Source organism: Mytilus edulis, chromosome 8 (assembly GCF_963676685.1).
Source record: "Mytilus edulis chromosome 8, xbMytEdul2.2, whole genome shotgun sequence".
Classification (NCBI taxonomy): Eukaryota; Metazoa; Mollusca; class Bivalvia; order Mytilida; family Mytilidae; genus Mytilus; species Mytilus edulis.
This window is the reverse complement of record NC_092351.1, coordinates 54,090,773-54,103,885: the sequence shown is the minus strand read 5'-3', so window position 1 is coordinate 54,103,885 and position 13,113 is coordinate 54,090,773. Positions and strand designations below refer to the sequence as shown.

Sequence of the window (13,113 nt, the reverse complement as noted above, 5' to 3'; positions counted from 1 at the left end):
TAAATTTGTCGGTATGTTTTTTAAACTCATAAACAGTTAACCGTATAACCCTAAAATGTTTTTATTTGAGGCCCCTGGGTACTAACTTAGAAAATGAGGTCAAGGTCAAAGGTCAATGTCAAGTTCTCAGTTTTGGTTTTTCCTTGTTGTTGCATTTTCACCGACACTATGAAAGATACATATAAAAGAACAAGTGCAAAATGTCTGCTCGATTGTAGCGAAGATATGCTACATTTAGTCTTATACAATTTGATGGCATTTTATAGGAGTTAGTGCCCCTGAAATGTCTTGATATGAGGTTATTTGATTATAACTTCAACTTAGTTCACTTTATCTCCCTCATGCAAAGCTCTGATTCCTATCATGGATTTGGCTATACTTTTTGGAACTTTATGATTATAGCTCTTCATGTTTTATATAAGCTTTGGATTTTACATATTTTGGCCACGAGCATCACTGAAGAGACATGTATTGTCGAAATGCGCATCTGGTTCAGAAAAATATTACCGTTAATGTTATTACTACCACTAGGTCGATGCCTCTGCTTGTGGACTGTTAGTCCCCGAGGGTATCACCATCCCAGTACTGGCATGAAAATACGGATTTTTTTGTATTATTAAATTTGCTGTTACAAAATATTAGAATTATTATAAATTAGGGAATGTATCTCCCTCATGCAAAGCTTTGATTCCTATCACGGATTTAGCTATTTTTGGAACTTTACGATTATAGCTCTTCATCTTTTATATAAGCTTTGGATTTTACATATTTTGGCCACGAGCATTACTGAAGAGACATGTATTGTCGAAATGCGCATCTGGTGCAGAAAAATTGGTACCGTAAATGTTATTAAATGCATTTGACCTTGTACAAAAGGTTCGGTGACAAATAACCTTGAAAATGACTACCGGAAGTGACCTTGAGAAAACCGGAAGTAGCCTTTTTTGCAATTTTTTTCATATGAAATTACTCAGAATCCATATATTTTGTCATATAGATACATACACTAATTACTGAAGACTAAAAATGACTTCCAACAAACCGAAAGTGGCCAATTATCTCCCATTCTACATAAAAAAAAGTATATAGAAACTAGATATTTTTGAAATCAGTGTCCTATAAGGTATCATATCAGACCAGAAGTGACATTCATTTCACCGAAAGTAGCATATTATCTCCTTTATTTCACTCAAAAGTATAATTAAACCATTATTTATCGCATCAGTATGAAGAAACTATCTTCTTATCAAATTTCTTTGATGTGGAAAGACTTTCAATTGTTCTCTGAACAATTGATTTTTAATTGTATACAAGCATTACATGTTTTCGCTTCATAATTGCACTTAAAGTGACCAAGGAAACAAGCATCATATTGTTGAAGTATATGAAAACCTTCTACCAAAAAGCTACTCTGGATAACCTGTCGTGTTGCTCATTACACACCCGGTAAATAGTCTTATTCGGTTGATCATATTCGTGAAGGGTATTGTAGTTACGACATCAGGAACATATCATATATCATATATCATCTGTCACACGGTTATTCCATAACGGTCAACCAACTCGTGATGGCGTCTGTAATATTAACGAAGGGATAATGTCAACTTCACTATTTGGAACTCTTGGTTCTTAAAGTTCGTGTGACAATGACCAATGATTGATATGTGAATGATGATGGGGACTATTATACAAAAAAGCCCAAAAAAGAAGATAGTGATGTTCCTATAGACCCACATTGAGGGATATACTGATCTTCAGTCATCCAAAATAAATTGTATTGCACATTATCATTTATATTTAAAAAATCCACAGGGACCCAAATAGGAAACTACACACCTTTCTGTGCAGTGTTAGTAATGGTAGAGCAAAAAAGACCAGAAATGACACGTTAACATATTATCGAGATTTATGTGCATATGTACATGTATACTATGAAAACTATTTTGATTTTTTTGTGCAACATAAATTTGGAATTGTGAAAAGCATGGATATTTCTAAAATTGGCTGACAAGGGCGAAAAAGTTTAGGACGGAATTAGATATCGAAGACACATAAAAGAAATCAAAACAAAGACATATAAATTTGTTTCTTGTGAAGATCGACACGTAAACTTTTATTTTCAGACAGATAATATATGCTATTCTGTTAATTTTGAATATATTTAAAAACGATGAGTACAATTTACTTATAATTGTACTTACTGAAATATACATATAAGGATAGTTATGTTATGTTTACACATAAAAAGGAAGCATTTAGCAATTTTAGCATGGTCACAAATAGAGATCGGATCAAAAGTACGAACCACTTACGACAATGATTCAGGATCATGTGAAAGGAAAATAAAAATAATATCTGATGTAAGTGTAAAGTAAAGTTAGTTTCGTGTGTTTTAAAGAAACAATATCTTCCTGCTTTCGATTATATAAAACGACATAAACTTTACAAATACAAAGTGCAAACGACTTGCTTGTTATAAATAAAACCAGGTTCAATCCACCATATTCTACATTTGAAAATGCCTGTTCCAAGTCAGGAAATTACAGTTGTTATCCATTCGTTTGATGTGTTTTATGATTTGATTTTGCCATTTGATTAGGGATTTTCCGTTTTGAACTTAGCTCAGAATTCATTTTTTTGGGATTTTACTTTTTACGAAAGTAGATGAAATCTCAAAAAATCTGAAATTAACTTGGAATGTATTTTTGTTTTAAACTATTTTAACAAAAGGAAATATCCATATTTGTAAATATAGCTTTTCATTATTGCAATACAACTATTATCGTATTGCAGTAATGCAAACGTTTCGTATCATAATTAAAATAAAACTAAGCGTTTGTGGTCTGTTCTTTGTCTGGTGATTTTGTCTGTCTTTGGTTAATTTTGTCAGTTTTTATACTTTCCTTTGTTAAATTTTACATGAAGCTCGATATGGATGTAACTTTTGAAGCTTATCTGGCCTGAAGTTCCAAATGAGCTGTTTTTATTACTTGGTGTCCGTCATCATCGTTGTCCGTCGTCATCATTGTCGTCATAAACTTTTACAAAAATATTCTGCTCTTAAACTCTGGGCCGAATTAACAAAACTTGGCCACAATCATTATTAGAATGTCTAGTTTATAAAAGTTGTGTGCGTTTACCTCCACACTTCAACCAACATGGCTGACATGGCTAAAAAAGATCATAGGTGTTAAAAGGATTTTTTGGCTTTTATCTCTGAAACTTTAGCATTTAGAGCAAATATGACATGGGGTTAACATATATACAAAGTTAAGATCTATCTGCACTGAAATTTTCAAACGAATCCGACATGCTTTTTTGGGTTGCTGTCCCTGCATTGTTTATTTAATTAAATTTGGCAGTTTTTGGTTATTATTTTGAATACTTTTATAGTTAGAGATAGACTATACACAGCCATAATGGTAAGCAAAGTAAGATCTACAAATAAGTCAACTTAATCAAAATTGTCCCTTATTGCCTTTTTAAGTAAATTTTTTACAATTTCTTTGTAATCTTTTTCACAAATCGTCTTCTCTGACTCTGCTGACACAAAATTAACCGAAATCATCATAAGGGTATCTTATTTAAAAAATGTGCCCGATGACTCTGCATCCCAACCAACATGGTCGATATGGCTAAAAAAATCATAGGGGTAAAATGCAGTTTTTGGCTTTTATTCCCAAACGGAAGTATTTAGAGCAAATCTGATCTGGAGTGATTAAATCTTTATAAAACATGATTTCCCAACCACAGTAGATACCGGTCAGCGACACTGGTTCTTGAGAGCCTCTAGTTTTCTTCTTCTTATACTCTTGACTTACATCTATCTACATCAATCTCTTAATAAAAAAAATGCTAACAAACATATATTATAATCTTCAATACTGTGAATTCATTTATTTTCGTGAATACCAATTTTCATGGTTAGGTTAAAATTGCATTATCGTTGATGTTTAATTTTGTGATTCTGACACAAGTCTGCATTGAATCCTTGGTTAATTTGCAATTGGTTGAAAATTCAAATTCGTGTTTCCCCTGTACCCACAAAATCCACGAAATTTTGTCTCGAATATTAATGAATTCTCAGTATCCCTGAAATGAAATCTCAAGATGATAACACAATCCATTGGGCACTACATTAATAAGGTAAAATATATGTTGACAACCTTGTATTAAGTCCCTACGTTTATCCGTCTGTGACCAAACCTTGTATGGAAAAAGATGGACATGAAGGAACATGTTTTAGTCGGGGGAATTAAAATGAAATTAAACACTCAAGTAACACAAAACTTCGGAAGACGTTCATAAATTTCGTTATACATGTTATATATGAATATGATTCTTATTTTGATCTCTCTTTTGTTACTTTTTATTAAAAAACGATCTGGCGTCTTGTCGGTCAGGTGAATTTGTTCGAACGTTTGAAATTGGTACCGAAATATAGTCATGCAGTATTGGCATCTTCGGTTTCGTCCGATCGTCAGTAAACTGCCTGGCAAAACAGGGAATCAGATTAGGCTAAAATACTGTCCCTATCAAAATTACCCTTTTTCAATGACAGCCCTTATCCATTGTATTTCATCCTGGTTGAACCAAGCCCACCTATTGTTTCTAATTTTTATGTTCTCATTCCGAATATGTATGAAATATTTGCCACTTACTTAACATTTGTCTACAGTAAACAAAATTCAATCGATGAAGCGTGTTAAAATGTACATGATAAAATAAGTTTTTGTCGAAAAAATGTTCTTTATAAAAGCAAAAATGCTTCCTTTGTTATGTGTTATGAACGAATATGAATACAACTATATTTATTATTAGGTTTTTAAGTGGTAGTGAAAACTTCCTGTTAAAAGGAAATTGAAAACTAGATGTATTGTTTAAATATATATCTTCCCTTGCGTTCATAATATTAAATCATATTGAAATTTGCTGATAAAAAGTGTAGAAAGTAAAAATGCGCAACAGACCTGATTATAATCCATGTACCAAATACTTGCCTTTATTAATTTCTTCGTTCTAGTTTGTGGTTATCCTGTTTTAAGATTGCATTGTGCGTCTATTCTGTTGTGAGTTATAGTTTTACGACGTGAAGTCTAGTAAAGAAAGTCCGTATGGTGACCTATAATGTGAAATTCTGTGTCATTTGGTCTATTTTTGACAGGTGTCTCATCAGCAATCATCTCACATCTTCTGTTTAAATGTACGTTGAGCGTGGTTTATATATCTATGTTTGGATTTCAATATCAATTTGGTCTTGTTGGCTTTCGTGGTTTTTGCTACCTTTCCGTATATTTTTGGTAATTCTTTTGTACCTGTTTATGTATTATAAGCTCTACAATTTACTATTTTCTTTATATGTGCCGACCTTATAAAAATATCTGCTTTTTTGCTTAGTAACATTCTTATTTGTTCTTTAATCTCAACTGCAATCAGACACTGAAGTTGTTAATTCTGCATGATCTTTAAATGATAAACTAGTATACAACATAACGTTTATATAATTGACGTTTTCTAAGAATGTATTTATTTATATATGATCATTAATATTATCGATTGTTGTGAATTGCATTATGGATGTCTCTTACATGTATATCTACTTAATGGAAAATGTGTAAATTGTTGGTAGTTTGATCCATTCTTTTTATCATTTTCTAAAATTAAATATTCAAGACACCTTTTCCGTCTATTGTACCTCAACCTTCTTTCTATTTCCGTCTATTGCTAAATTATGGTTTAACCTTTGACTGCTACTTATAACAATATGCTTACATGATAAACTTATCCAATGAAAAAGTATGATTGACATACAGCCATAAGTAATGTGTAGGTGGTATTTTGATATTTAAATAGAATAGCAAACAATTACAGTTAGAAACGAGAACACAGATTGCCACGTTAACGGTAACAGATCAACTACGATGACAGGTATGTTATATACTGATGTTGTTAATTCTGTATGATCCTTAAATGATAAACTTGTATACATCATAACGTTTACATAATTGTCTAAGAATGTCTGTATTTATATATGATCATTAATTTTATGTGTACACGTTAATATTCAGAGTAAATATATTTTGATGACACTTTTAAATTTCGAAAACTTTCTTTTTGAATTTTAAAACAAAAGAAGAGCGTACTAAAATACATATATACATAGTCTGTTAACTGTATAACTGAAAAAAGGTTGGTTTCGAGAAAGCATTTTCAAATAAAATAATTGCCCTTTGAATGTGCTTTAAGGGTCAACTTCTAAGTACACTCATTCTTATTTTTCTAGTAAGAATCAAAGGTATACTCTCTTGCGATGTTTTATGTTAATTTCAACATAGAAAGATATCGTATTTGACACATTTTGTTTTACCTCTCTAATGCTCGGTATAGCTATATGGACAACAAAATGCTTACCGTAGTTAAGAGGTTACCTTCAAAATTAAGCATTGCATGAACATGAATTCGGTATTGAAGGAGGCTCGAGGGTACAAAAACATCAGCAAAAATTTGAACATTTTGTTTTCATTACAAACTTTATTTATCACACTACCAGTTGTTACGTTATGATATGGTACAAAATTTAACCCCCAAAAAATCGTTGTGGCCCCAAATGACTTTTACAATGTTTATATTTTTGAAAAAGCTCCAAATTATCTCCCTTTGGTGAAAAAATGCCAACAATATCTTTTTTAATTCATCAATGACCTACATTTTTTATTATCATTTTCAAATAAGCTGTACTTGGCACTAGCTTCGAGAAATATAATAAATATAATATAATTTATTTTTTGCTCAATCAATAATCAATTGCAAATAGTGAAATAAAAATTAGCTTTTAGAAGCCAGTATGGTTTAATATTGTCAAAATCAGCTTAAAAACATTGATTATGAATTATTCACTTACGAGTGAATATTTCAACCTCATTGAATCCATATACATTTGAACTTCAAGTTTACCCCTTGACTTGAGATGGATAACACGTGTCACTGAATTGTATGTCTAAGGAAAAGAATGTCAACATTGAAAATGAAACAAAGGTAAATCATTTGATTGACTGATTCGATCTACAAAAAGTCATTCTTATACAAGTAAACAAGATGATAAACATTTAATTTTCATCTATGATATGAAATTAAATAGACCTAGAATAATCCAATAGCACGAGTTTCCTTAATCTATCAATATCTATAATTTATGTTTACATCGCTTAAAAATGGTCATCGGATGACTTTAGAGGTCAACTCGATAATCAATTAGATGGCGTATAGACTAAAAAACACACGAAACGAAGCTAAGAATGTTCATGCCCGTCTCCTATTTATTGTTTATTTCAGACATTTAATAGTTTGGATAATGTTTTTCATTGTTATAAATCAAATATGAGAATTTGATTTGAATCGGTAAACATGAACTTGACAGCTAGTGACCCTTTAAACTAAACTACTGTAAAATTTAAGCGATTTCTATATTTTTACTTCGATGTTACCGTTTTTTCTCCTATTTGTTCAACAGAAAAAAGTAACTTAACAAAAATGCATGTTTCTTTCGAAGGCAGATTGTGAGCTTAAATGAAAGGCGACCTAATATTTTTATTTCAATTTTTTACTAAATATACCTGTAGGATAAAGTTTATTCATAGAAAAAAATAGCAAAATCCTATACCTAAAAAAAATGATTTGTACCCGCGAGCCCCTTAAATACATCCGAGTGACAGCAATACGAACGCTCCTCCTAAGATTGATGTACCCTTATTTTTGACATTAATGCCTTGTATCCACATTAGTGTCAATATAACGAAATTGTATGCGACTGTCATACATGTGAGAGGTTTATCTAGCTAAAAAACCAGGGTTAATCCACCATTTTCTACATAATGAAATGCATGTACCAAGTCAGGAATATTACAGTTGTTTCCTATTCGTTTGATGTGTTTGAAATTTTGATTGAGCCATTTGATAAGGAACTGTCATATTTGATTTTTCCTTTGAGATCAGTATTTTTGTAATTTTACTTTTTAATGCAGAATATGAAAATCGCAAACACAATTATATTTATATTCCTTTTTATTCCAAACGATAACAAATACAGCAAATATCCAAATAGAAGGTTCTGCAAACTAGGTAAATCGGATTAAAGTAATGAACATACGGACAGCCACAAGCAACATATCCTGGTACGAACACAAAATGAGGTGTAGTATCACATCTTTAACGTGCATCACTCTACCTACACGCAGCATTGAATGTAATGTCTTCTTGATGTCTCTGTGTATAGAATATACCCCGCGTTGTGTCACGAACGTCAAATCCCATTCTTCGGCATTTGTTTTATTGTCAGACGGGAATAGTTTGATTTTTTTTTATGTTTTTATATAACAACAAGTTGGACTTTATTCTTCTACATTGATTGTAAATCTATAGATCTCATAAACATGTTTAACCCCGCCGCATTTTTACGCCTGTCCCAAGTCAGGAGCCTCTTGCCTTTGTTAGTTTTGTATTATTTTAATTTTAGTTTCTTGTGTACAATTTGGAAGTTAGTATGGCGTTCATTGTCACTGAACTAGTATATATTTGTTTAGGGGCCAGCTATAGAAGGACGCCTCCGGGTGCGGGAATTTCTCGCTACATTGAAGACCTGTTGGTAACCTTCTGCTGTTGTTTTTTCTGTGGTCGGGTTGTTGTCTCTTTGACACATTTTCCATTTCCATTTTCAATTTTATAATGAATATGATCAGGGCAGATCAGTCAAATGTTTGAAACCAAGATCACTTTATGGTATAAACAGTGTGCATTTGCAATCGAGAACAAATGTTACTCCCTAAAACGACAGTTTTATTACCCAGTCAGCTTTTGTCGAATTTTACAATTTAATTAGTATCACAAATATTCATTGTGAATCGATCATATGATTGATTATAAGATGGTATAAATATCTGACAATAGGTATCTATTCAAATCGTAACAGAAAGATGTGATTATTTTAAAATAACGACATGGGTTAAAAATAACAATGTCAAAAATTTCAGGAATACGATCTGTGTTGTGTCTTATAATAGCTTCTCACCAACAGAAAAAAAAATCGCCATTCTTTTGGAGATCCGTTAACTCCGATTCGTGCAAAACGTACCCCATGTTTTATAATAATTTGTTATAGTTATAACTTGGCCATGAGTTATTTAATCTTGTTTTCCATTGTGATGCTTTTGATACCCATGTTGGACAATGTAAGCATATGGCATGGTCATACGTTCCTTCTGTGTAAGATATACATGGTCCATGAACTACAAAATCCATATCAGTTAATTTGTCTTGGTTATATAATGTAGTTGAAAAATAATGTTCCTAAATAATATATAAATATCTTACATACAGCAATAAAAACAACAATGGGGCAAACTCATTTTATTAAGGGGAGGGAGGAGGGAAGGAAAATTTTAAAAGAAGAAGTATTTGTTTAAAAACTAGATCTCCAATTAAAGGAACAAAAAAGCCATACATATCAAACTATGATACTGAAATATTATAAATACTAATCTGTATTTTCTAAATTATGAATTATAACCAGGACAATGAAATGTTGTGTTTTTTTTCCTGAAAAAAAAATTACATAAATAATTTATCCCGACCAAATCATATCAAAGATTAACAGACAAAAGGAAATGGAAGGTTAGAAAATTAAGACATACAATTAACTAAGAAATATTCAAACTGTTTTCGATTACTAGTTTAAAAAGGACATTTTTTTTGTGCGTGTGTTTTCAGTTTATCTTCGACATGGGAGCAAATGGAGATGTTGAGTATGACTATCACATTGGAAATGGTAGACATCAATTATTTTATTACAATCAACAAAGTCATTTCAAAATCTCTTCGTCTGTTGTTATGAAAAATTGTCATCTTAACAACTCACTGAAGCTGAATTTCAATTTTATTATAGTAGATCTATGTATCCCTATTACTTCATAATTTATATATTTCATGTCATTTCAGACATAGAAACAAAACCTATATCATTAGCACTGTATCGTTATATGTGTCACAACATAGTGGGATCTGAGAATTATGTTAAAAATCTCAGACTTATGAATGCCGTCAGGGATGATTTATGCTACAGCGATACTGATAAAACCTTTATCACAAGTGGGAGTTTTGGTGAAGGACTTGAGATGAGAGGAAGTGATTTGGATTTGATGTATGTAATTAAAATCATGGAGGTTTATGAAGACATCAAAACGGCTTACAATTCAAATGTTCAATATGTGTTAATGGAAACAGATGATGTAAAACCTGGTTTCACTCAGTTACTAGTACAAGAACAAGTATATTCTCAATTTCTATGTCAAGACTTTGAGGAATATAATGGCAAACATTATTTCTCGAGCGCATTATTAAAACAAAAGTTCATGTGTAATATAGATAGCACTGTAATACATGGACCATGCTTATCTGACAAAAAAGGAAAGTTTGACCATGCCATATGCTTACATTGTAGAACCTGGATATCACAAGCATCACATTGGATAACAAGATCAAATAACTCATGGCCAAGTTATAATGTCAAACAAAGTATTTTAAAACATGGAGTACTTTTTGTACCAATCGGAGTTAAGGGATCGCCAAAAGAGGATATAGAATGGCGAATTTCTTTTTCTGTTGGTGAAAAATTTCTAATTAATACTTTTACACACACTCAATTGATGTGTTATGCCCTCCTAAAAATCCTTTTGAAAGATGTTATAACAACCTACACCGAATGTGAAGATTTACTCTGTTCATATTTCTTGAAAACAATAATTTTCTGGATATCAGAAGAATTACCACAATCAATATGGAAACCAGAAAATCTTATACCTTGTTTCATGCGATGTTTTATCAGACTGGTGTATTCAGTTGAGTATTCAGTTTGTTTACATTACTTCATTCCAGAGAACAACATGTTTGAGAACAAAATAGAGGGACGCGCTCGTGAAATACTGTTGGAGAAATTGTATACCCTACACAGTTACGGATGGCGATGCATCTTATTTTCAAATCAGTTATCTAATTTTCATGAATCAATGGGGAAGGATCACATCGAACCATACACATTGCACACTATCGAGATCTTAAAACCACTTAATTCCGAATTATTATATTTGGCAAATGATACTACTAGTGATTTGAACACTAATAAATCCAAAAAAGGAATACACCAGATAGTTTCCAGTGACAATTCCTCACTTAAATACTTATATACATACTACATGTCATCGATGGGTTCACAATATGCGCAGTCTGCTCCACTGAATAGTACTAGAAAAGGTAATAAACATCAATACAAGCAGGATAAATCCAGTCTTTGTACTCTGTTACAGAATATCTATCACGACGCTGTTTCTGGATGGCTGATGTTAGCATCGTTTTTCTATAAGTCTAAACAGTATAGTAAGGCATTACACATCATCGCATATTCTATATCGAAATGTTCTCCCGAAAAACTACAAATTTTCATGGATATGTCGGATATTCATTATCAAACCCTTAAACTGAAATTATTCCAGAATATCAGTATTGTACAATTGTGGAAAATAATGCTCATTCATTATATGAAATTTTTACAGAACTCTTGGCTTATACCAAACGAACTTCAAATGGAAGTGGAAAATGGAGCATATCGTATTTCCTCTATAGTGTATGGTTATTTTCTAAAGTTGTTGTGTCATTATCAACTCAATAATGCCAGACAATGTCAGGATTGCCTCCACACTTTACAAAATGTTATAAGCGAAAAATATTTTATAGAAAATAGTAAACAATACCATTCTAAAGCATACACTATTCTTGGAATTGTTTTTCAGATATTAGGAGATAACGAATCTGCCCGACAATCATTCATGCAGTCGGTTGAAATAGAGCCGGATTACAGTTTAAATACTTCCGTTAAGAGACTAACACTAATGAACTCATTGTGATATTTGTGCATTCAGTTGAACTACTCGTAAAAGACTGTAAAACACATTTAGCATGTATTTCGATTCAATCGATATTTTGGTTTTCTAGAACTGGATATTTTGTTAAGTACAAATCTTAAAATAAGAAATTTTGTACAAGTAGGATATCGTACATGTTGATTGTTGTAACCATTTGAAAGTTGTTTTTATCATGAACAAATAAAACTCTATTCATAACTTTTTCATAATTTTTTTTTTGTGGTTGCAGAGACGGTTATAGACTATGGAATAAGGAGCAGATTAAAGAATGACAGAAACGAAGAAGGGATAATACTCTTCCATATGCCCCTTTTCTCTTTTGTAGTTAATTTGTTAAAAACATACAAGAACTACAAAGGATAACTTCGCTTAAAACTAGGGATGTCAAAAGATCTGAAAATCAATACTCGGATACTCAGTCATGATACTCGAGTACTCGCGAGTACTCGGAAGAATCTTAAACGTCTTTTGAAAAGATTATATTTTAGGTTGGATGCAGTGTTTTTGTTATTACCTTCCATAAACATATTAACGAAAGACAAACGTACTACAAACATAGCTTGATTCTCTTTCTTTTTTTGTCGATTAAACAATGAATTACCGACCGCCGTTTCTACAAATAACCTATCATAATAGCAATTATTGTTTGTGTACGTAATCATGAACCAAATTCCAATAAAGTCAAAAATATGTGCATAAAAAGTCAAACAAAGTAGATAATATATGTATCATCTGTTCCTGAGGAGATGGTATTTTTTATAAACGACTTGTAAATTAATTTGTCAACAACAATATTGGACTTCAAATTAATTGTGCTTTTTCGTGTTGCTTAGTATTAAGTCTTCTGTGTTGTTGGGTTTTTTTTTTGCACTATCGTTTATCTGATTTTCTCCTTTTTTTTAGCCATGGCGCTGTCAGTTTATTTTCGACTTTTGGGTTTAAGTGTCGCTCCAATACTTTCACGTATTTTAAAATTGTACAACAATACAGTACTAGTTAAGTTTCAAATACAGAGTATTTTAATTAATTTAAATGTACATCTCATACCAATCACGTTTACATAGAAGTCTTGACTAACAAACAAATGTAATTTTTTTACGGCTTGAGATGAGTTGATTAATAATCCATGAATTTCAAAGTGTTG

At 31.6% G+C, this 13,113-nt stretch overlaps 1 protein-coding gene across 1 annotated transcript; it reads left to right on the top strand.

The window, feature by feature from the left end:
• Positions 1–5,831: 5,831 nt before the first annotated feature.
• Positions 5,832–12,167, top strand: LOC139485880 (uncharacterized). Its single transcript, XM_071270531.1, has 2 exons — positions 5,832–5,928; positions 9,991–12,167. The coding sequence occupies exons 1-2, from the start codon at positions 5,922–5,924 to the stop codon at positions 11,949–11,951; spliced, it is 1,968 nt and encodes a 655-aa protein (XP_071126632.1). The 5' UTR covers positions 5,832–5,921; the 3' UTR covers positions 11,952–12,167.
• Positions 12,168–13,113: the final 946 nt, after the last annotated feature.